This window comes from Carassius auratus, chromosome 28 (assembly GCF_003368295.1).
Source record: "Carassius auratus strain Wakin chromosome 28, ASM336829v1, whole genome shotgun sequence".
In the NCBI taxonomy this organism is placed as follows: Eukaryota; Metazoa; Chordata; class Actinopteri; order Cypriniformes; family Cyprinidae; genus Carassius; species Carassius auratus.
The window spans coordinates 18,490,208-18,516,403 of NC_039270.1; the positions used below are offsets into that span (position 1 = coordinate 18,490,208).

At 37.6% G+C, this 26,196-nt stretch overlaps 2 protein-coding genes across 3 annotated transcripts; one reads left to right on the forward strand and one right to left on the reverse strand.

Moving 5' to 3' along the window:
• The first annotated feature begins 5,947 nt into the window (after positions 1 to 5,947).
• LOC113047080 (gastrula zinc finger protein XlCGF8.2DB-like) lies at positions 5,948 to 25,324 on the forward strand. 2 transcript variants are annotated; one of them, XM_026208344.1, is made up of 3 exons: positions 5,948 to 6,006; positions 17,505 to 17,629; positions 23,503 to 25,324. In XM_026208344.1, the coding sequence occupies exons 2-3, from the start codon at positions 17,545 to 17,547 to the stop codon at positions 24,171 to 24,173; spliced, it is 756 nt and encodes a 251-aa protein (XP_026064129.1). In that variant the 5' UTR covers positions 5,948 to 6,006; positions 17,505 to 17,544; the 3' UTR covers positions 24,174 to 25,324. The 2 variants fall into 2 exon arrangements, with proteins under 2 accessions (XP_026064129.1, XP_026064130.1); XM_026208345.1 differs by lacking the exon at positions 5,948 to 6,006 and adding an exon at positions 14,234 to 14,656.
• On the reverse strand, positions 10,500 to 12,256 carry LOC113047072 (piggyBac transposable element-derived protein 4-like). Its single transcript, XM_026208331.1, has 3 exons — positions 10,981 to 12,256; positions 10,730 to 10,790; positions 10,500 to 10,624 (listed from the first exon to the last, which is right to left on the reverse strand). Exon 1 carries the CDS (start codon positions 12,191 to 12,193, stop codon positions 11,159 to 11,161), a length of 1,035 nt encoding a protein of 344 aa, XP_026064116.1. The 5' UTR covers positions 12,194 to 12,256; the 3' UTR covers positions 10,500 to 10,624; positions 10,730 to 10,790; positions 10,981 to 11,158.
• Positions 25,325 to 26,196: the final 872 nt, after the last annotated feature.

Below are 26,196 nucleotides of genomic sequence, written 5' to 3' on the forward strand. Positions count from 1 at the left end.
TCCAGTTATTTTTTTTTTTGAATCCAAACAAGTTTCTGGGTTAAAGAATAAGTATAAGTATATAACGAAGTTTTAAATTAATTTTAATAATTATCTACATTATTTTATCTAAATGAAAATCATAAGAGATGATGAAAAAGGGTTTGGTCTGCAAAAAGACAAAAAGAACGTGTGCAGGAAAAGAAGTTTACCTTTTACACTGTTTAATGTGTTTCTCCAGGTCAAAAAGGGGAACAACTCCAGAGCACTCCTGGCAGACTTCCTTTACAACGTCCTTTACAACAACAACACATTGAACAAGAATAATTATGTTAAACATTTTTGACAGTATTCATTAACTACTAAATATTCATTTACAATTTATAATTATACTTTGTGTTCCTACTCAATATAGGTGTATTGAATTTCCACTTAAAACATTAATCTTACCATATCTTCTGTTGATGTTTTTGCCATTATGGATTGTAAAGGAAGGTTGTTTTGGAGTGGAGCTATGTAAGCTGTGGCTTTATTTAAGCCCCGCTGACCCTTAAAATATGGCATGGAATACCCCGAATTTGGTATTGGTATGCCTATTAAGAAGAAGGTAAGCACAGGTTAGCTGGGTGTTCAATTCTTCAAATGTGCCTGGTGTGCAAACCAGAACCACCCTTTTCAAGCCTAGGCCAGATAAAGCCAAAATTTGGCGTTCTTTCTGGGAAGGAGGCAGGTTACTGTTTACTTCAGCCAAACAACAAAAAGTTTGTGTGTACTGAAAATAACTTATTGTCTGTGCTTTTTGGTATGGGCTGAAAAGACCCCTTAACACAGTGTCTGTATGTGTTCTCTTTCTGCTAAATGTGTGAGGTTGTCTACTAGGCATATATGTCACTGAAGACAGAGGTGTTAGAGTAGCTGGTGTTGCACTGTTTTGCAGGTTGTTTTGTGACATGTAGGGTGTATTTGTATGCAGTTCTGTTGGAATCGAGGTTGTTGGACCATTTTGAAAAAGGTTTTGTGACAGTGTATTTGTGTCCAATGGTCCAGAAATGAAAGATGATTGGATTGGAACGCAGTAAGGATGTCTGTGTGGAAATGGCAGTTGATGGATGGTGTTGCTGGGGATTTAAGGGAAGGGAATTTGTGTGGGGATGAGACTTGAGTTGGGATAAATGTGGATGAAGATGTTATGTTTTGTTGTCCTCTGATCAAGTCTGATGCTCTAAAAAGCATTTCAGAAGCTTGTAATCACTCACTTTCTTCTCTGTAAGGAAATAAGAGAAGTAAAGTTAGAAATAAATGCTAATCTTACAAAACACATAACATAATGATTTATTAAGCTTGAAAATAATAATGCAACAGTTCACACAAATGCAAATAAATAAATAGGAGTAAAAGATTGCAATAGCGCTATTTAAGACTCAAATCAGTGTTTAGGCTATAAAGAACCCCACCCCCCTTTTTTGACCGTGCGCCAGTATTGCGTTCTTTTGAATCTTATCGTCCTTTGAATCTTAACACCTTAAATGCACATTGCACGTAAATCAGATAAATCAAAATGTTCACGGTGGAACATGATCATGTCCTGAAAATGCACAAAAAAAAAATAATTGAAACCGCGAGGTGGTCCATTAGGCTAGTTTTTTTTCTTTTAACTTAGAAATTTGCTGCACTCACGAGTCACGTATAGCCTCTTAAAGTTCAATCATCACAATAGGCTGTATTGTAACTATTTGTTTTCTCCACACATTTATGATTTTAAAATTGTCATTAAGAATTTTGTTATACTTTGTTACTTTTGTTATACTGTAACCTACTTAACCCAATATCACCATTTGATAATGAACAAGATCGACTTCAAAAAACCTAAATAACCTAACTTACATGCAGAACTTAGTAACAATAATAATGATTTAAAAAAATAACAATTGTATTCTTAAATTGTCACCTTAACAGGTTTTTATACAAGACCTCCTTATGTTGCTGCTGCAGAAATTAGTTATGGAAGACGAATAGCAGCTAAGCTTGTAGCCAAGACCTAGCAAACAATTAGTCTGCTTTTAAACATTGTTAAGACGTTGTTAATACATGATCCACTTAACCCCTTACTAGTAACCCCCCTTTTTTGGCATGGAGACCGAAATTACATACCCAAAATAAAAAGGTTTCTGCTCATGATTCTTTCTGACTAGATACATAATCAACCTTTGTTCACAAAGCTGACACTTTAAAGTTTACTGTTCAGGAATCAGAATAACTCAGGACTGTTATGATAATAGAGATATATAAGCTCAAACATAAAAACAAAAATAAAAATATTAAAAACATATGTTTTAAATGTATTAAAAAAAAAATTTGATGTAGGAAATGAGTTTGAAAACACAGTGTAGCTAAGGCCACAAGTCTTCCAAACCTTCATAAAAAATTTCATAATCGAATCTGTAAAACTGTGAATTTTATGAAATATTTTCTAAGGCCATGTCATGTGTGTTTTTAGAGAAGGCTAATCAGATTGATTTATGGCCCTTGTCATCTCTGTAAGATCTCACATGTAAACATGTGTATGTTTCACTGTTGAAAACTGCCCGAATCATGATTGTATTGTTCTCACCAAACGAGTCTTTCACACCTCCGCCAAGTATGACACATTATCCGCATTATTCTTTTATCATTATTCTTTTGTTTTTATTCCACCTTTATTAGCCTTGATTGTGGTTTTTCAGGCTTTACAAAGCAACAAAGCAGCGATCTCACTTCAGTCTCTCTTTGCATTTAGCCCTTATATATCAAAAGTCTTACTATAAAAATACAACAAAACATTTTCTTACGACCTTACGTGAATTATTGAGACAAAAATGCATTATGAAGAAGAAAAGCACCTGCTATTAGTAGCATTGGTTAACGTTAGCATCAAGCTACATCAGACAATTTATGAAATTATTAGTACACTTTTACTCAAAACTCACTTTAAACCCCGATCGAGTGTTTATAATAACTTCCTTTAGCGATCAGGGGTGGAATTTGGTCGTTTACAGTTGTAAAAATATGTTATTTGTAGCCTTTTTCATCGCTGCACAAGTTAGCATTTCCCATGAACATTTTCGATTTTTTTATAAAAACGCCCCAGATCTCAAATTCTCATACCAAGCTTTACTATCGTAATCGCGGGTTTATTGTTCGGATATTTTGTGTGTACAGAGGTGTTTCAGTGTTGTTTTGGCCATATAACTACCAGGAAGTGTGCAGGAAGCATGTGACACGATGGGGCGGTGTCCAGATATGAAACTCTAAGATTGACGTTTGAAAGACCCAATCAGAGTCTGAGTCACACACCGCACGAGCTGTGACTACTGCACGCACACACAGATCGTTGGGAGAGGCTGTTTATCATCTGATCGCGTAAATCCGTGGAAAATGAATAGAAATAATGATTCTGTCTGAAGAAATATGAAGTAAACATCAGTAAATATATCCATATATCTCCGCAGATATGCATCTTTGGTCTGTAAATCCTTATTGACGCTGTTCAGTGAGTCTATGTGAACACAGATAAACCGCTGCTGACGTGACTGAATATGAGTGAGTGGTGAATTTCTATTCAAAATGTGGCATAATACGGATTTATTATTTTGCACTCCTGACATAAATCACTAAATATCTGTAACTGCAACAATGTTTTATCAAAATATTGGTCAAATATCGAAGCTAGAGTCTTTAAACTTTCAATTGATGCACAGTTTGTCCAGATGAAGTAAGACAGTGATGTTTAATGTGCTGTGAAAGTGAAACAATAATAAACTGGGGCCGTCGGCAATGTTTGCACGTAAAGGGGTTAATACATATCAAAGATATAAAGCTAAATAATAAATTTTTTAAATATATATATATATATATATATATATATATATATATATATATATATATAAATCAATAACTGCAACTTACGAAAATCGATCGCTCTGCATCATTCCGCTGAAATGAGGCGCGCAGCTCTGATCAAAATTTGGCGGGCTGCACTGTGATATGCTTAACATCAATGCTTGCCTTCCCAAGGTTCCTGCAACTTTCAGACTTCTAATTGGTCAATATTCCGCCCAAAAGGAAACCGCCCACCAGAAATACCCAACCATCAAGGCTTACTCCACCTGATCACACAATGTTTCTTTACTTGAAATTTGTCCTGAAAGCCAAAGTTGCTGGGGAGATTTGTTGCCTTGTGAAGAAAGAGGGTGTCGGTCCCATGTGCTTCTGAAAATATTAAGGTTTCCTGGGAATCATGACAAATTGTAGACATAAGATGTGCAGGTCATTGTTGGGATTTAGAAAGCCAGAGTCCTCAAGATGATGGAAAGCTGCATAATAGTTGCTGAGAACCGAGCACCACAAATCACGCCATAATCGCTCAATTCGTTGATTGTGCACACTGCTGTGATCATGCTCCTTTTTTCTGACAAAGTAAAAAGGAAGATTTAAGGTACAAATTTGTTTGTGTTAGTAATGTAGAAAAAACAACATCATCAATATCATGATGAAGTACAGGGGATGAGATTGTTGAAGTGAAAAAATAAAGAAATATTTAAAGTAAAAATACCTGATCCCCTTAAGGGATGTTCTAACATGAAACGAGCAACATCAACATTTTCACCACCCTTGTCACTTCGGACACGAACAGACAATCCAAGACTCTGTACAGCCTCCAAAAAACAATGAAGCACCGATGAGGCTTGGTTGTTAGCATTTGCTTGAAGATACAAGATTTTCCTGCTATAACCATCAATTCCTCCATGGACAATTATTCGCCATCTAAAATAAGAACAGCAAAATAACAATTATTCCAAAAGAACACATGCGATAGGATTGTTACAAATAAGTTCATCTTGGAAAGTATAGCTGAGGAATACTGTATGCAATTAATATTGTATATTACTTTTTTTTTCAACTGCTTACACATTTAAAAAAACTTTGGCTTTTTCCCCCCTAAATTTTACACACATCCAAGAATTGCACACACAGAATGCAAAATGCCTCACATTTCTTGCAAAATGAAGCATTGTATGTGAATGTGTGTCCACAGTTTCAAAGTCTGCAGTGTGTGTGTGTACGTATGGTCAGTACTCCTAATGTGTGTGCACTAACTTGGATGGGTTAAATGCAGAGGACAAATTCTGAGGATTACCATTCTTGGCCTTCATATTATGTCAACTACCATAATTCTCCACAATCATATGTAACTGACATTGTTAAAAGGAAAACTAAATTAATGAAAAAGGTTAGTTTACATTTTGTTAACCATAGCTAAAATAACATATTTATAACTATTTTCATACGGTTTTAAAATGGCACAATTACAAAAAAATAAATAAACGTTTTCACAAATAAATGAACCACTTTCCACTGAAAGTCTGTCATATCAAACAATTTCTCTGATTTCATGCTGGACTTAAGAAAAGATTATTGAGAAATTAATACATTAATAACCCTACAAGGTTGATGTATAAATCTGCAGGTACTGATCATGCTAATGTTGTTTGAAGGCAACTGCAATTACAAAAGAATTTACCATTGCACAATTAATTTTTACAATTAATAACATCACAACATGTCTATTGACTGTTGAATATCTGTTTGTATTTGAGGTTGATTTCAATTTTCATTGACAAACGAAGTTCATTGTCTAACAATAAAATAATGAGGCCTACAAGATTTTGGCTATAGCACTAGAAAATACATCAAATAAAAATATTAACTTGTCTTGCCAAACAAAAATTAACCATGGTTTTATTATATTAAAAGTGGAGTAACAGTTTATATATATTGTTCTATATTGTTACAATTTTAATATTTAAATGGTTAGATATGGTTATATCCAAAATTTATTGAATCAATAATTCAACTATGAATAACTCTTGAAATACTGAATAAATGCTTGAATATGTTTGTTGTGTGAACGGGACTTTTATTTTGATACGGCGCTGTGACGTCATTAGCGTCCCGCTCCTGCATCTGTTGTGACTCGGCTGAAGAAAGGTGCGTGTTTTTAAACATTTACAGTTTTTATATTAATGCAAACCATGGAGTCTTTATAGTTTTTACAAACGATGTAAGTTAAAGTTAATTAATTAACACTGACTGTAACATTACAACACGTTATCTAGAGTCTGTGCACGTTGTTTTGAGCGAGTAAAGCGCGTTCACACACGAGGAACAGATACGAGAATCAGTTCATCATGAACACGAATTCAGAGTCAATTGAATCATTTGATTCATAAAACGATTCTCTGTTTTGAATCGCTCGATTCAGCGGCGCATTCCGGACAAAACAGTTTAAACACAAACGCGTTTAATAATGATAACTTTTACAAATCCACAGGACATGTTTTGAGGTAAGTGCAATCGATTAAATGTGATAAACAAACTATTAAATTAAATGTATGCATTTAGCAAACGCTTTTATCCAAAGTGACTTTCTGCATTCAGGCTAACATTTTTTACCTAACGTTATATTACAATATTACAGTACAAATGCAAACATAAATTCATAAATATGAAATGTCTGTGTAATTTGTGTTCTTGTATCAATTTGTTGTGCCAGGTTTTTAATGTTTTTGTGTAATTACCCTTAAGAAAAATAACCATGGTTTATTATACTAAAACTGTAGTAACTCATGTTTTTTTGGTGTGTTGACTACCATTTGTATAACCACAGATTTACTACAAATATCATGGTTAAACTATGGTTAATATAGCAAAACCATGGTTAATTTGTAGTTACCATGGTTTAACTTTAAAATTCCTGTGAAAATGTAGTAAAACGCCTAAAAAAAAAAAAAAAAAGACATACCAAAGTAAATTGCACACTGTTCTTGAACCATTTGGAGTATATGCATAGTTTTGGTATATTTTGACATACTAAGGTTTCTTCCCAAATAGTCAGAATCACTGTAAGTCTTACTGATAATGAGTAATACAATTTGGAACACACTGAAAAAGAGGAAAAAAATACATTCCGCCAAATTTTATTTGTAAATCGATGTCTGCAGATAACTGTATTTGGGAGCTATTAGCTGGAAAACACAATAGGATCAAAGCATGAAGCCTTGTCAATAATGAGTAATTTATACATGTTTTAACATAATTTATTCATAACTAACGTAGACTACACCACTTGGAAGTTGGAACAAAGAAATAAAATAAGTCCTCTGTGACATCTTAACATCTCGGCACTCTAAATAGACTCATTTAGCTCATTTAGCCTATAAATAGACCAACGGACAAATAAAAACAAGTCTTTTTTAACAAATTAAACTTTAAATTAAGATGGGTGTTTGGCAATAACGAAATTAAGATAAAGGCTCCGGATTTGCTTTGCCACTAGCAGCTGACATTTAATAAAAGAATAATGCCAACATTAGCGTAAATACTCAGTCCACATTATGCATTTAAGACTCAATTAATATTTAGTTATCATTTGAAAAACCTTCCTCACAGAGATTTTGCTAAGCCTGCATGTTTTTGTGGAGGAACATTATTGAATCCACTGTAGTTGTCTTCAGCGCGTTCCTGCGCTCACTGATGGTGCGTCATTATTCACTCATTATTCTCATTATAAACACGGTCAAAACATTTTTCACACCTCAGACTTCGCTTTAGTTTCTGGTGCAACCAAAACGTAATCACCAGAGGCAAGCCTCCGTTACACCTACTCCGCATCCATTTTCGCATCTTTCTCCATTTTCGTATGCTTCTCGCGCTAACCGAAACACATCACATGACTGTAGCGCAAGCCTGAGCCCGCGTAAGATGATATAAATTAAGCAAAGATCTTCAGCCCTAACTTGGAGACTCTAAATAGTCCTTTATAAACATCAACACATAAAATGCTGTTATTCTTGAATGCTTCAACGTACAGTCATAATTTTGGTCTCTAATGAAAGGTTACACCCAGAGCTATTCTATTCCTTATCCAGATTCACTGTCAATCATTGCTAACACATTACCAAAAGATTTGTGGGGTTTTTTCAATTCTGGACACTAAGCTTTGTGCAAATAAAGAGACAAAACAAGTGCTATGGTATTTTTTTTTTTATATTAAAACACACTAATGTATCACACTATATAACTATTTACAAAAAATATATAAGTTACAAGTTATCACTCATTATAACAATCACGACTCGGCAAAAAGCACAAAGGCACATCACAGGAAGAGCACTTCACAGGTGACTTTGCATGGCAATGTCTGCACCTCAGATGACCTGTGATGCTGTCTCCACTGATCTGTACAGGCTTGTGATGTGCTCTATGTGGAGCGGGCGATGGAGCAGGTCTGTCAACTGCTGCCAGCTCTTCATCAAGAGTCTCCTTGAATGCCTTCTGGTGCATTGTTACCTGTCCTTTACCTTTTGTGATAACCTTGTAATCACAATGGCAATGTCCATGAAGTGATAAAAAAAATGTCTTGTACCACTTCTGGGTCTTGTGGATGATTTTAATAGCTGATCAGGGCATCAGAGAGGTCCACTCCACCCATGCACCTGTATGGACAGAACAAAACAACATTGAGCCACATATTTGATTTATTTTCAGATAGAATGAAAGATAGTTGATTAACACCTACCGGTTGTACTCTTTCACTGCTGGTATTTTTGTTTTTGGAAAACCAATTCTGTTGGTGCGTATGGTTCCACATGCCCAGATCCTCTTTTGAAGGAGGTCGCAGAAAAGGTAGGGACTCGTGTAGAAATTGTCCCCTGTGCCAAGCAATTGAGTGTAAATAAGTTCCATCGCTGACTCATAACTGAGCCCCTTGCCACTGTTTCCCTGCAGTTTTCCTTCATGCACAAAAAATTCCCATATATGCCCGATATATGCTTTTGAGGCAACCATCCACTCACCTATTGAAATGTCCTGTCCGGGGTGATAGTTTGCTTTGCAGGCATCCCTTATCTCAGTGTACAGCGGCTTTATTTTGCACAGAATATCACATTCTGGGATACCTCTTTTCTGCTCATTAGCAGCATCGTCCTCCAAGCTGCTGATATGAGGGACTGGCACATACCATGGAACTTTTTTCCGGTGAGGAGCTTTTTAGGGAACAGCAAGTTGTACAGATTACCTCATCGCCCGTAATCAGTGATTGAAGGGATATTTCCGGCAAGGTCACGTCAATCCACGGGTTGGAGGGTCTTGAGTGGCGAGTTGAGCCATAGCCGTTGGTGTTACAAATTATTGTCTGTAATATGGAGTTAGTAAAAAAAAAGTTGGTAAAGATGTAAAACCGTGTAGCTAGCTGTTTGTATGAGCTTCGGTCCAGGTGAGTTTGTGGCTCTGAAGGTGGGCTGTGGTGGTGTCACATCTGAAATGTCAACATTGTTCCATCTGTCTTTAGATGCACTGGTTGACATCTCAGCCTCACTCTTCCTCTCCCTCTCCTTCTTGGTGTTCTGGCAGAACCTCTCTGGGAAGGTGTGGAGAGAGGCTCCTCTCCTGATGAGGTGCTCTCATCATGTCCCACAGTAGGGTTGTTTTTGCTTACTGGCTCCCAGTCTTCATCTGATTCTTTGTCAGGTGATTGTCTGGGTTAACCTCATAACCTGTGCCCCTATTTTTAAGCATTTTCAGAAAAACGACATACCCAAATAAAAATGTTTGTAGCTCTTGAACCCTGTGGTCTAGATTCACAAATCTGGTCTTGTTTGAAACTAGACACTTGAAACTTTGTTACCCAAGAGTCATAATAACTCAGAGGTAGTGTAGCAACAGAGTAAAACATGGTAAAATATACATGAGATTGTCTTACGATTTATTTGAATGAACTTTACCAATGGAAAATGGATGTAACTTTTATGTCAAAGGCCTGAAAACACCACAAATGTAAAGCTGAATCTCTGTCCATGTTTAGATTCAAATTTGAGGATGATACTCCAAAAAATGTAGATTCTGTTAGCTTTTTTCCTAAAAAAGTCTAGGCGTCCTTTCAAAAAGGCTACTTGGAGACTCCAAATGGACATCTGTAACCAAATCACCAAATGAGTCAAAACTAAATTATACATGCATGCAAGTCAATTCAGAATTGCTTTGCCCACCAAACCACACAAGAAACATTCAGAATAACATTTGAAATGTTGACTCATTTAGTTAGCAGGTGTCCAATTGGAGTTTCCAAATGGCATTTTGGAAAGGACGCCTAGACGTTTCTTAAAATAAAAGCTTTTTTGAAGTACAGAAATTACATCTTTATGGTATCTTCAAAACTGTAGTTTCTGTAAGCTTTTTCTTTTCTTTCCAATAACAGTTTAGGAATCCTTTCAAAATGGCTATTTAGAGAATGAAACTTCATACTACATAAACCATGTATATCAATTCTGAACTGCTCTGTAAATGAAACCACACAAGAAAAAGAAATTCAGAACAACATTTGAACATTCTAAATAAAGTCTTTATTTTGAACAATTCTAATAACAAATAACAGATCTTATTCGTGATCATTTTAGAACTAAATAACAAAGCTTTTTGTACATTTGTAACTGTAACTACTAATTATTATAATTATCCAGTTACTAAAACAACTTTTACAAACTATAGGAAGACATTCAAGGCAGTCACGAAGAAGGTTTGTCCTCTAACCAACTGGGAAACAAAGCCTCTGAAAGACAAGAAAGGGAGAAAGAGAAAGTGGGAAAGTGTGGAAGCAGAACAAATCAAATTTGCAACACCATGTAAACACGTGTGTGTATGTGTGAATACGAACCTATACTGCCTCAATCCAGTCAATCCACTTGCTTCAACTGCGCCGACTCAGAAGACACCCACTGCAGATAAGAGGGAAAAAGACGGAGCAAAATTTGTGTAAGCAGAACAAAGAACATTTTAATAAATTAAAACTAGGAAATTTGAATAAATCAAAGCTATGGATTCAAGTCTGGGATTTTTTTTCTAATGTGTGCATTAGATGGAACACACAAGCTTCCTATAAGAGAAAGACTCAGGATCAAAACTTACTGGTCATGCATCCCTCGCTGTTATAGTCTCACACCAGCAATGGCTTCAACTCCCTTCATCTCCCTCCTCAGAACAATTTTTCAGGGTCTGATGGATCCACCTAAACCTGGGAACATTTCTGGAACAACTATTAGATTTGAACTTTGTATACAATGTAACACGTAAACTAAAAACATGATTAATATTTCCCACCCTGTGCATGCCAGACATTGAAACAGTCACGCTTAGGCAGAAAACACAGTGACACCTCACAGGTTGCACACATGACTGGTGTCTTCTGATGGCAAAGCGTGCACTTTCGGCGGCCAGCAGTGCTGTCATCTGTGATGTGCTTTGGGTTGTGGCAGACGACACTCGAAGCTGGAGGAGCAGCTGTGGCTGATTCCAAGCCAGCAAGTTCCAGAACAAGCGTTTCCCTGAATGCTTTCTGGGTCAAAGGTCTTTCCTTCTTTTCTCTAGCCAGATGCTGATGCAAAATGAAGGCATTGACAACAGCAATGTCTACAAAGTGGTTAAAGAAGGTCCGATACCATTTCCTTGTCTTGTGGAGCACTTTGTAGTATCCAATGAGGGCATCAGACAGGTCCACCCCATCCATGAACCTGTTGTAGTCCAGCACAGCACCTGGAATAGGTACATACACTTGGGACCACTGCCCATCATTGTCCTTGATCCTCCTTTGCACTGTGTCACCTTCATATGCTTTGTTGAATGTAGAACACATCAGTACTTCCCGGGTGTCTTTCCATTCCACAAACAGCAGCTCATCCTCTCTGAGCCATTGAATGGACCCTCGTGGAGCATTCCGCGGCAATCTGTTGGTGGTGGTCTTAGGGAAACCAATCCTGTTAGGACGAATGGTGCCACAAGCCCAAATCCTCTTTGAGAGGAGGTCTCTGAAAAGCATGGGACTGGTGTAAAAGTTGTCAACATACAGCTTATAACCAGCGCCCAACATCTTTTCGTCTATGAGTGACATGACAGACTCATAACTCAGCCCATTCTGGGATGGCATCGACTTACCCTGATACACAAAGAACGCACAGGTGTAACAACTTAGTGAGTCTGCCAAGACTAAAAGATTGTAGCCCCATTTAGTGGGTTTGTTCTTCATGTATTGCTTTAGTCCAGACCTCGCCTTTGATGCCACCATCCTCTCATCTATGGAGATGTTCTGACTTGGATGAAAAAATGTTCTGCAGGCATCCCTCATGTTGTCATACAGAGGCTTGATCTTCCCCAAGCGGTCATAAGATGCTGTTCCCTTCTTCCTTTCATTTTCGTGAGTGAAGTGACATTCAGCCAAGTATGGTGACCCATACTCAGAATTTGTGCTCTGCCTTTAACCCATCCGAAATGCACACACACAGAGCAGTGAACACACACACACACTGTGAGCACACACCCGGAGCAGTGGGCAGCCATTTTATGCTGCGGCGCCCGGGGAGCAGTTGGGGGTTCGATGCCTTGCTCAAGGGCACCTAAGTCATGGTATTGAAGGTGGAGAGAGAGCTGTTCATGCACTCCCCCCACCCACAATTCCGTCCGGCCCGAGACTAGAACCCACAACCCTTTGATTGGGAGTCCGACTCTCTAACCATTAGGCCACGACTTCCCATTTTCATCATCATCCTGAGGATCGCTAAGATGAAGAGCGTTTGTGATGTTCAGAAACTTCCTACAGGACATGATCTTAGCAGGAAGGGGAATACTATAGACTTGAGACCTCCTCCAGTAATCAGTCACAGAAGAGACCTTCACAAGACCCATGTATACGTAACCAGTGCCAGGTAAGACTTCAAGTCTTCAACAGAGATGGTCTGCCATGCCTTGTCTCTTCCCTGGTGATTTCTGGATCCAAAGGAATTTGTGTGTTGAACGATGGTTTGCAGCACAGATGCAGAAAAGAAAAGCTGAAACAACTGCAGTGCTGTGTAGGATGCAGTTTTCACCAACTGTGGCCCAAGTTCTCTAGCAGGCCTAAACACCGGCTTGGAAGGCCCAACGTCATCCTCATCCACATTATGCCAACTTACCTGTGAGGTGCTAGGGGACACAGCAGGGACTGACTGGCTCCTTCTCCCTCGCCCCCGCCCTTTACCTCTACCTCTACCTCTTGTAGCTGCAGCAGATTCAGATGAAGATGATGAAGATGACTTCCGTGGTCTCTTCCGTCGCTTAGGACTGGACTCTGGATTCCAGTCCTCATCAGTGTCACATGCACGTGTGTGCATGTGTTGTGTGCGTGCAGGTGTGTGTATACACACACACACACACACACTTCAGATTATAAGTGTGATGTCCTTATTTATGTATAATATACAACCCCATCACATAAGGTAATGTTGCACCCTAAATTTTGTACCTCACCGCTGTCACTGTAATTACATGATAAACATATACAAACATTCAATACAATGATGTTGAAACTTACCGATCTAAAACGGGATCGAGTCCATGGATAAACATCTCCTCTGAAGCAGAATCGACGCTCGACACCATGCTATCCCCGTCTGAGACTCTTCTCTCCAAGTCCTTCTGCTGCTCTTCGTCGCTGCTTCTCATCACCTCATCTAAAACACTCTCAACACCATAAAAACTCTTCTGAATTCGACGTGCCATGGTGTAACTTACAGATTTAGATCGAGTTTCGAAGAAAATCCGCTTGTGGAGCACTCCTTGTAGCGCCGTGAAGTCGTTCTGTGTGTGAATGGCTGGATGCAGCGTGGTGAAAACGAAGGCGCACGGACACACTAACTTGACGCACGGGTATTCTGGACAAATGCTTACGCCCACTACGCAAACTGTCAATCATTGTAAACTTCCTTGTGGTTGGCTTACATAGCCATCCATCAAAACTTTACTGGCTAGGCATTGGCTGGCTTTAAATAGCCGAAAAGATGGTGCGGTGATTAGCACCTCGCTGAACCAGTCAGTGACTCCAGCATCGCCTGTGATTGAAGGAGAGAGGCGAGGGAGGGCTCATTTTGCTCGGAAGAGACTATCTTTTGGGGAATACATTCCGTTTCAAAGCTGGAATACGAATTAGAATCGATGTTTCTTTGAAAATGAACGTTATCGATAACTATAACTCGAATCGCGCCTGTAAACAAAGGAGGATTGTTCACTGTTCAGTGCGTAAGACGAGAGCGCTGAAAACACACTACAGTTTTGCGCAAGCTGAATCTTCAAACGGATTACGTAACAGTGCAAACTGTGAATCGCTGTAAACATCCTTATGGTTGGCTAACACTTCCATCAATCAAAACTGTGCTGGCTAGGCATTGGCTAGCTTACAATAGCCAAACACGAGGTGTGGCGATTGGCACCTCGCTAAACCAGTCAGTGACCCCTGGAGTGTTCTGGGCTATAACATCGCCTGTGATTGAAGGAGAGATACGAGGGAGGGCTCATTTTACTCGGAAGAGACCATTCTATGAGAAACAAGAGCTGGAATACGATTTAGAATCGATATTTCTTTTAAAATGGACGCTATCGATTACTATAACTCAAATCGCGCATGTAAACAAAGGAGGGTCTTTCGTTTTTCCCCCTATTTTTTCGTTGTTTTGGATTAAAAAGTGGGATGCATCTTGAAGAGTGGACCCTTACCTTGAAATGTGTGCTGGTGTTTCTTGGAATAGTCCGAGCTGACCAGAACTGTAGGCGATGAAACGTAAGTACTGCCGCGCAATTTGTAAAAGTTTAAATGACCGGTCCTTCAGCATTTATGTTAACCCTTTCCTCTCTGCTGTATTGATTTTAAAAAACAAGCTCAGAACGTGGATATTGAGTGTTTTAGCTTTCAAATGATATATAGTTTATGATAGTTTATTGAATATTTTTCCCGTGGCCGGGCCGGTGCGGGTTAAGAGGTTAAAGATAAAATAAATAATTTTACAAAACATTTGCATCTTTTCTGTATTCTACTTTTTTTCCATGCTCACACATAAATAAACAGAAACGTGCAAACAAACAATTAGACATTTACACTGGTACATGAGTATACATGTGCATACACACCCACATGCGCACAGCAAAACCGAACTTTTGTATGAGCGAACAAATGAACAAATACACTGACACGGTCTCACCACATACCTCAGTACATACAGTAAATGTTATCGAATATAATGAAACACTTACTTGTCGAGAGTGACGTCCTCCCCGTCCAAAAACAGATCCTCCACTATGGAGTTAACAGATGAAACATCGCTCATTTCATCGCTAATGACACTCTTTCGACTAGGTGTGCTCCTATCACGATGGATAGTCTGGGCCCTTTCCAGTGTAACTACACTGCTTTTTTTGGAATGTAGTGGATTTTTGGAGCAACAAAAGGCATTATAGCTGAGTTGACTCAGTTTTATTGTTCTTTCGGTTGTTGCTGCTCTGACAAAAACACTGATTGTACCTGCTCTTTTAAATGTTTCTTAAAATAGTTTGTATCATTCGAATCGTAAGAACCTCAGCTTTCCAAAGATATACAACATGTTTCACTTTTTCTTTTTTTTTTTTTTGGTGTTTCACAAAGTTAACCATCAAAGCACTGCATGGCCTGCGGGTGGTACGCTGGAATTGCATCTTAACTATAGTAACCATGTTTTTTTGGTTTTACTTTTATTTTCGTAAGGGTACATGGTCTGGTTTCACACACAGGGCTTTAGTTAAACCAGGATTAGGCCATAATTCAATTATTTAAAGGACTCCTATTTTTACAAATTCTTGATTTTGTTTTGGGATGTCAGAACAAGCTCTCATACTAGGTTTGTAATGAAAAACATTATTTTGCACACATTGTACATTATTACAACACCTCTCCCCAGTCTTGCATGAATGGCTCAAATAGTTCCTGTATCAAATATAGGCCCGACTTCTGAAATACAAAATGTGTTGTGATTGGTTAGCTGCACCAGTGCGTGCTGTGATTGGTTAGCTGCGCCAGTGTCCTCTTTGACTGGTTAGCATCGCCAGTGCGTGCTGTGATTGGTTTGCTGGGCCAGTGCGTGCTGTGATTGGTTTGCTGGGCCAGTGCGTGCTGTGATTGGTTTGCTGGGCCAGTGCGTGCTGTGATTGGTTTGCTGGGCCAGTGCGTGCTGTGATTGGTTTGCTGCGCCAGTGTGTGCTGTGATTGGTTAGCTGCACCAGTGCTCGCTGTGATTGGTTAGCTGGGCCAGTGTGCGCTTTGATTGGTTAGTTGCGCCTGTGTGCGCTGTGATTAGTTAGCTGGGCCAGTGTGCGCTGTGACTGGTTAGCTGGGCCAGTGTGCGCTGTGATTGGCAGCACTGGGCAGCTGGTCAGGAAATGTTACGCCCCTTACCACAGTCGCCACAGCTTCAGTTGTAAATATTGTGTCAAAATCAAATCAGTTTGAGCGTGATTTAAACCCGGATGATTGTAACCACTCTAAGTTCGTCTTCTGTCTTGGGAAAGCTAGTGTGTCTCCGACTTGGTGATAACACTCGTTGCCTTCTCAAGTGCAGCTCAACCAGGTCTCCTCCCATTCTTAGATCTTTGTGATATCACAAATCCCAGAAAATATTTAGTCCAAACGAGTCGTTTGCTGTAGTTGTTGAAAAGTGATTTCTGTTAAATAAAATATCTCCTTCTGAATTAGACTTTGAGCTTTGTAACTGCAGATCTTTTTTTATGCTCGAACAGCAACATAACAGACTAACTAAAGTTGAAAAAGTGAAAATTTATTATAGCATTATAGCATCATTATATTTAAAGGTAAAATTTGTAAGATATTTGCAGTAAAATATCCAAACACCACTAGGCTAATGTTATATATTTTGTTCAGCTGATTACTAACAATATCTCTAATGTTTTCAACCGCTTGTAAATTTAGTTTCTTTTGATCCGTATATTTACAGAAAACGTATGCTATTATAACGATCAACAAGATTAGTATTATGGGGCATACACGCCAAACGCGGGGCATCGCATCTCTAGACACGCACGTGGACACGTCTGATCCATAGTCTGACCGCGTCTTTACATTGACTTTGTATATAATCTACTCGCGCAAATCGTTGAACCTGCGTTAAATCCATGATTTATCTTTCTGTCTGATTGATGGCTGTCAGCGGTTTGGTAGAAGACAACAAATCCCATCATTCCACTCTCCTTTTTAGCATCATCAAACCACGGGTTTGTTATTGTTTTGGTAGTGCGCCCTCTAGTGGAAGGTCCTACAACCTGTACCTTTAAGTAATTATTTTTATAAAAGTGTCTTAGAAAAAAAAAAAACATTACTCTTGTGCATCTTGAAATAAAACAAAGACAGATATATTTTAAGATCAGTCAGTGCAAGTTTCCTTCTGGTGAAACAGCTCAGACTTGCATTTTAATTTAAGCCTTGCCTGTGAAACTGTAGTTATGTGATTTGAGGCCATTAATCGTCACTCTATTGAGTCCCTCACCAGTGTGCTGACTGCTGAACTAGGGAGCTGATTTAGACACACCCAGTGATTTAGTTTGGATTGATTTATCTCTAATTATTCTTATTTTAAACATGACAGATTGTCCAAAAACTCCTGAGATCCACACACTATTATAAAGATGGCGTTTATTAAAGAGGAAAGTGAAGACGTGAAGATTGAAGAAACATTGAAAGTCAAACAAGAAAATACTGAGGAACATACAGGTTGGTTTTCATTCTTGTTTGATTCTTATTAAAATGACAAGCTTTACAGGAAAACATGATGTTTCTAAAGCATGTCCAGGTGTGTAAAATACTTTTTATATTTAACTTAATTACTGTACTCATTACTTTTGGGAGATTTGTATTTTACTGAAGTACAATTACAAACTAAACTTTTTGTACTTTTACTTGATTACATTTCTAAAGAAAAACTCATAACTTTTACTCCTTTTACTCATAAATTTTAACAGAATTTAATTTCAACTCGAGAAGTACATTTAATTTTTTGTTTGCATTTTGCTTTATACTCTCTTACATTAAATATGTAAACAAGCTCAAACATGTGCTTGATCTGTGAGATCCAATGGTGTTTGTGTTCATGAATCTGACAGCCCCCCCCCCCCACAAAAAAAAGGAACGGTAATTCATTACTCTTGACTGTACTTTTTGAGTTTTGATATAGCCATTAGCTATGTAGTATAATGGGTGAATGCACAAGACTGAGTGCCAACAAAGTTAAAATTTACATTATATTTTGGCTGCCGTTCTTTCTTTCAAATAAATGTTACAGTTCTCCAAAAAATGTTTCAATAAACACTATGTAAAATTAATTGTAAATAATGTCTAGTGATGTTCTTACCAGGGAGTGGATAAATGGTACGATGATGACATGTTGAGTATGAGTAATAATTATGGCTTTCAATGACTACATTCACACTGCAGGGCTTAATGCTCTATTCCGATTTTTTTTTTTTAATTAGATTTTTTTGCTAGACCGTTCACATTTCAAATTAAATGCGACCTTTTGTGATCTCCTGTGTGAACGTGAAATGACCCATAAGTGACCCGATTGCGCAGAAGAGTCCTCAACTGTGATCGACATCACTCGTTGTTTGTGGAAGTAACGTTAAAAATGGATGTCAACATAAGTGTAGTCAACAGCGGAGCTCTTTTTGCAGTATTAAAGTTATTTTCCCAACAGAGCCAGCACAATTACAATCTTCTCGTTTTAAGAAGAAAATTAAAAAGGAGGAGGAGAGCAAGGTTTTTGGCCATCGCGTTTTGTAGAGCAGTGTTAGCAACGTCGGTACAGAGAAACGTGTGGGTGCGGAGTCACAGGCAGGAGTGGTGGGATACTGATGTGAGTGGCTCTTCTCGTTCCTGCCTACTTCAACGCAGAATTATGACGTTTGTAGCGTATCAATGACGTATGGGTCGGATGTATGTGGCCTGGCCGTTCAGACGGAGGTCGCATTTTAAAAGATCGGATACGTATCGGATTCAGGACACACACCCAAGTGGCCTGGGTCACATTTGAAAAGATCGGATCTGTGTCATTCAGACTGTCAGGAAAAGATCAGATACAGGTCACATAGGGGCAAAAAATCGGAATTGGGTCGTTTCAGCCTGCAGTGTGAACGTAGCCTATGAATTCTTTTTTTAATCTAAATGATTGCATGATTTTTTTTTTTTTCATAAATGATTCTTATTAATCAGATATATTGACTAGTGCTGTCAATCGATTAAAAAAAATTAACTAATTAATCGCACAATTTTTTAAAATTAATCGCGATTAATCGCAATTAAAAGACTGAAACTTTTTGGATATGTAAATGTAAAATGTAAATAATTAATGTAAACTCAAGACAAAGAAACTATTTAAATTCAAAATATGATTGTTTATTGGAATTTTTTTAACTTGTAACACAGATTTTCTCATGTAAACAACATACCTGCAATAAACCATCAATATCCTCCAAATTAACTGTTGGCTTGAAAGCCATATTTATTACAGAAATAAAAACACAGGCATGTAAGTACCATGTGAATTTCAAAACAATCAATGCCAATAAAAAACAAAAATGATTTCCATGTTGAATTCTAAGTGGACTGCAAAAAAATTCCAAAGAATAGTCATTGCCAGTGCTTTAAGTGGGCCGGTATGCACCAGTACTCAGTACGGCCACTTCCAAATATAGCTCTTGAGCATACCGCCACCTCTCCGTGCGCCCAGAACGTGCTTGTAAATGTCATTTGGACATCTGTTTTAATAGAGGTTTTAATCTTTTACCTGCACTGCCGATTTTCAGAGCGCCCTTCACAATGCAAGCTTCCTAATTCATCCCACCCAGAGCAGAAACTACATTACCCTTTCACCCTTAAGTTACACAAGTGAATAGCGCATGTGTCGCTTTTCCCACTGTTAAGTGTCAACAACTCAACGTGGCCGGAGAAGGTGTGTGAAACTCGTTGTGAGTTATACTAAAGCAAAATCTTGAGTATTTATTGTCTGATAAACATTAAAAACTGTCTGCGGAGGTTGAGTCGTCCTGCAGCCCCCGCTGGCGGTTCATTGGCTGCAGCATCTTTTTTCTAAGTTCTAAAAAAATACCGTAGACGGCAAGCCACAAATTTAGAGATTCATCTAATTAATCTATAGCCTATGCACAAAGACAATTCGATCTTTTTGTCCCCTTTTTGTTTTAAAGCTTGATGAAGAGAGAGAGCGCAAGTTGCTGCAGCTGAGGAGGACAGTGATGCACGCGTACAGGAGTGATTGACAGTTCGCGGCACTGTGTACAAAAAATACTCCGCTACACAATTATTTCGTTATTTTCATTTAAGCTTATTAACGTTAGCGTTACAGAAAGGTCTGATTTACGCACTGTTACAGTCATTGTTTTTTTTTTTTTTTTAAACAATGACATTTGAGTTCATGATTTTAATGTTGCTGTTTCTTGTGGCAGACTAAATGAAGAGTAATGTTTCTTGTGGCAGACTGAAGAGTAATCCGGCAGAGTTTTATACTGAAACTTTCCGTCTAAAAGTCCTTCCTTGGTCTTATCCATATTTCTTTGCACGTTGAACACACATAGGCCACAACTGGAAATAAAAAAAACTGCAACCGCGTTAATTGCGTTATTTTTTTTTTAACGCGTTAAATATTTCAAATTAATCGAATGCGTTAACGCGCTAATTTTGACAGCACTAATATTGACATAACAATAATAGTGGAGAAAAAAAACGGCCCAAATAAATATTTAAAAGTTAAAATATTTCAGACATGGGCATTGAATACAACAACACAAAAAGTTGCCTTTTTTAAAACGTTTAATTCTGTCACTCATCATTAAGAGTGTATTCACACATCTTGTTTGTTTTTATTGAATCTAACTCATGTTCGTGCCCCTCTTGGTGCAGATATTTTGGGCAGGTGTGAATGCAGTGTTGGCACTCTGGTGCGCATCTAAAACCCACACCAAGACCCAATTGTAGAGGTGTTCTCGGTCTGCTTCCAGACAAACTACGGTTTGTATGGTTCGTTTAAGGGGTGAACATAACCTGACCTCGATCCGACCCAATTACAGAAAGCACTGTGCCTTTTTATAAAGATACTTGCCAAGACAGGCATTTTTAAGCATATAAGTGTGTATTTGTTTAAGGCAAATTAAGCAGCAATAATACTTACCTCATGTGCGCGCCTCTCAGGTAATGCTCAGAAACAGACAGCTCGCGCAATGGGATATTTCATGTGAAAGATGAGAAACTGTCGATCCAACAATACAAACAAGCTGAAGGCTTAGAGGGATAGTTCATCCAAAAATGAAAAATGTATGTTTATCTGCTTAACCCCAGGGCATCCAAGATTGTTTCTTCAGTAGAACACAAGTTATGATTTTTAGCTTCAGTTGTTGCAGCCTCTCAAGCGTACAATTTATGGCTAGGGTTGTAACGATAAACCGGTATGACGATATACCATGATGTATACATGTACGATTATCATACAATATAAATTAGCTTATTCATGGAAAATAACAGACACCGAATCTCACCTGCCCCTAGGTAACAACTTTCAACTTAACTGTTCTCTTGCTCCACCCACACGTACAGCGGAGACAACATCAGAGACAGAGGTTATCTCTAATCTCTATCCCACGTCAAAATATGAGTTAAAATTGGTACTAGTATGGGAATACTTTTACTATAGAAAAAACAAATGCTTATTTGTCCACGAGGGTGGATACAGTTTGCAAAAACTGTAGCCGTAAAGCGGCTGCAAAACGAGGAAATGCATCAAACATGTTTACCTATTCAGAACATCATCTTTCCATGCAGATACAACTATGTCCAATTTGTAACTTATGGTTAAAGCATTATATGATTTCTGTGATGCGGACTGAAGCACAGAATCTAGTCATGACAATGAATTTAAAGTAGATAGCTACAATGCAGATGACACACAAAATGTGTGATTTGATGAATAAATCAAAAACAGAGCTGTAAAATAATGACAAAAGCATTGCTATATAAATATATAGGCTAATCTGTTTGTTTTGCATGTCTCTGTGAATGAGCGCCTACGTGGCTTAAAAAGTGCCAGGTGTAACAGTGCCTGCTATCTGAGGACGTGAACACAAACACTGAGAGCCCTACTGAGAGAACAATTAATAATCATTTCATCATTTTATTTGAGAAAACCACTGTCAAAAACAAATACATTGACCCTCAAAGCTCTTCACTACAACCTGTCAAAATAAAAGTACACTTTTATATTTTAGTTATAACAATTCACATAAACACATTTTAAGAGTATAATTTTTCCCCTCATTTTAATGTATTAAATGCTGTTGTGCAGCCCTTTTGCAAAAACGTTAAATTGTTAAACGTTTACGCATTTTCATTACCACCATTTTTTATTAGTATTATTTGTATTAAGTCATAGAAGTAAAGAATCTAGAAAAATTAAAACCATAATTTATGGATTATTAATGATAAATAGAAGGTATTAAAGTAATAAATAATCAGTGATTAAATGTTCATGTTTATGATTAGTGAAATTTGAATAAACACATGCTTTCAAACATTTTGTTCATTTCCAAAAAATGGTATGATAATCTTCATAATTATTGCGGTTTATGGTATTAAACAATCATCCATGAAAATCTCATACTATTACAACTCTTTTATGGCAAATGGTAACAAAATCTATGAGAGTAAAAAAAACATGCACGGACCAATCCATATTAAACCCTATGGCTCGTGATGATACATTGATGGGTTAAAGACTCAAAACAAACGTTTTATACAAGAAACTGAACAATATTTATATAGTTGTTGTTTTTGTTTTTTTACCTCTGATTCACACAATGTCCGAACTGTTTTGAACGAGCTTATCGAAATTTGTAAGCACTGAGTGCATAAAGTGGCATAAAGCATTTTCACCCATAGAGAGAATGATTCACCTTGATCAAACTCTTGGAGCACCAAGTCATATAATTCCATTCAATTTGGTCGAATGCTTTTTTGGTATTGACCGATAAGATGGTGACATTTAAATTATAATCATACTTTGAATATAACATGTTCATAAAGTGTCTCACAATTAAAATAGGAAAGCACCCTCAGATAAAACCAGTCTAATTGGGGTGAATAATTTTATTTCTACATCTATTTACACTATTACCAACAATTTTATAATAAATAATTATTATGAATTCAGAAGAGCTATGGGGCGGTATGATCCTGGATCAATTTCATTTTTCCATAAAGAATTAAAGAAACGCTGCCATCATACATTGTGGAAATTCCTGATTTTCAATAGAATGGTTAAATAATCTCAACATCAACATTCAATTCCGAAACCGTCAAGTGAAGACGATGCCCAAAATGCTGTAACCCTGTGCAGTCCTTCATTTTCAGTGCTCTGATGTTGGTTGTGGCATTATCAGTAGTGAATCAGACTTGACACTCCTCTTGCAATCCCCATGACTGAAGAACTTCCTTTCATAGATTAGTAAATGTTGGTAACTATTTTTTTTTTTGTTTTGTTTTTTGTGCTATTTAACTTAACTTTTATAACCTCTTTTCCACCATAGACCTCATGCCGGTGAAAGAAGAGAGCATAGCACCAAATGAAAAGGAAGAGAAAGAACGATATGAGATTCATCATGATTTTAAAACCGAAGAAGAATCTATCAGTAAACCACAGATTAAAGAGACTTTCTCACAGAAAACAGATCATAAAACAGGAACTACGAGTTATTTCATCCCTTCTCACTCTGAAAAGAGTTTCAGTGAACATGGAAACCCTAAAGTCCACACTGGAGGGGAGTCTTACACCTGCCAACTGTGTGGAGTCAGATTCATACATAAAGGAAACCTTACAGTGCACATGACAGTTCACACTGGAGACAAGTCTTTCACTTGCCTTAAGTGTGGAAAGAGTTTTGATCAAAATAAATATCTTAAAGAGCACATGAGAATTCACACTGGAGGGAAGCATAATGTGTGCCATCAGTGTGGAAAAAGTTTCCGCCGAAAAGGATTCCTTAACAAACACATGACAATTCACACAAAAGAAAAACTTCTTACATGCGGTGAGTGTGGAGAGAGTTTCGAACTACAGGTAAGCTTTGAAGAGCACATGAGAGTTCACACTGAAGGGAAGCCCTTCACCTGCGAACAGTGTGGAAAGAGTTTTACTCAAAAATCAAACCGTAACAGGCACATGAGAAAACTACACAGCATATTTTCAACACAACCTTGATCAACACATGTGGATTCATTTTGAGATTAAACTGTTTTATGTCATCAGTGTGGAAGGAGTTTCCTCGAACAGGAATCATGTAATAACATTACGATGTGTAGGATGCTCTGAAGTGAAGACCAGGGGTCTCATTTATAAAACTCTATGCAGATTTCATACTAAAAAGTGGGAAGTCGTGGCCTAATGGTTAGAGAGTCGGGCTCATAATCGAAAGGTTGTGAGTTCGAGTCACTGAGACATTAAGGAAATATGAGATACAGACTGTAATGCCATTTGTGCCATTCACATTCATTTGGATTTCTTAAGATTATACCATTATATCATTGTTAAGGATTTGTAATAAAAAGATGAAAATATCCTTAAGAACAAAACAATTTAAAATAGTTCTGAGATTTATTTTAGAATAGAGTCGATCTCATTCTTTTAAACTGGCCAAAAAGTAAATTGTTTTAAAGAATTCAAATTAAATGTATGTAGTAATGCTGAGAGCATTTTAAGAGTGAAATGTGCAAATCTTACCATTTACTTTGAGTTGTATCATTTAATTACAGTGTTACTTTTTTAATAATGCTGTGGATATGTCTTCACACGACATCAACACCTCTGTGCAGCTGTGGTTGTACAGTAAACTATTATGATTGGACTTATTCAAACAGGACAAAGTATTGTTTGACCACTGAATCCAGCAGTGTGGTCAAGTTCACATCTTGTGTAAAATTAAAGTGATAGTTGACCAAAAAATATTAATTCTGTCATGTCGTTATAAACCCCTAAGGACTCGGTTCATCTTAAGAACACAAATTAAAGGGGTCATATGATGCTGCTGAAAAGAACATTATTTCCCACATACTGTACATTATTGTTTCTCCTCTATGCCCTGCATTCTGAAACATGATACATTTTTACAAAGCTTATCGCCCTAAAAAGCGAGATGTGATGTGATTGGCCAGCGATCAGTGCATTGTGATTGACCGAATACCTCATGTGTGTGATGGAAATGTTACGGCCCTTAACATATTGTGATGCCCTGTCCGGTCGAAGCGATGTGACATAAACATTAGAACCCATTATAAACATGATACAAACATGATTTCTAGTCGTGTCCTTTTTTTGGAACTCAATATCATTGTCAACCTTTATCACATTATGGAGACGAGACGCAACGTAAATGCTGGTCATGTGAAGATGACTATAAATTTATAATTCAATATTTTTGAAGAATAAAAACAGGACTTAATGTGGTTTACAAAATAAAAACTATGCTAAAATGTCTCTTTTGTCATGATCTGGTCTATGAAGTTCCATTCACTCACCACCAGAGGGCACCCACTCACTACAAGGACTCTTGCGCCACACTAACTGTTGCATGTCACCCTGAACTATCTGGAGTTCCCATCATCCATTGCACTAATTACACACAGCTGTATGCACTGGTTGCACACAGCTGTAACCCATCACACATTCACTATATAACACTCAAATCACTTTCAAACTGCCGAGTATTGTTTAGCCTGTGTTGTTTTGTTTCCTGCCTTGTCTTACCTTCGTGTTTTGTTCTTGGATTGTTTACCTGGTTTTTGATACTTGCTTTTGTGTTTTTGGATTTACCCTTTTACCCAGAGATTACTCTGTCTGGATACTTTTTGCTGGAGATCAACCACGCCTGTTTTATGATTATTCTTGTGTCTTACCCTCTGACACAGAGGAAGGGGCCGATATGTGTGTACCTCTAACATGTTTGGTTGGTATAATAGATGTTGTAAATTCAAATCAGCATCTTCCGCGTCTGGAATAGATGTATTCTTGAGTTTATAAGGTAACAATAATATAAAAAGATAACCTTGTATTTACCTGGTAACCTTGAAATGGGTATGACTAAAAGAAAATATAGAAGAGTCTATACTACTAGGTACTCGGACTTTAATGACTGGGTTAAATAGAATTGCATTATTAAAAGGAGACTAAAATAAAATATTCATTGACTAAAACTAGATAATGTCATCAGGTTTCATAGACTAAAACT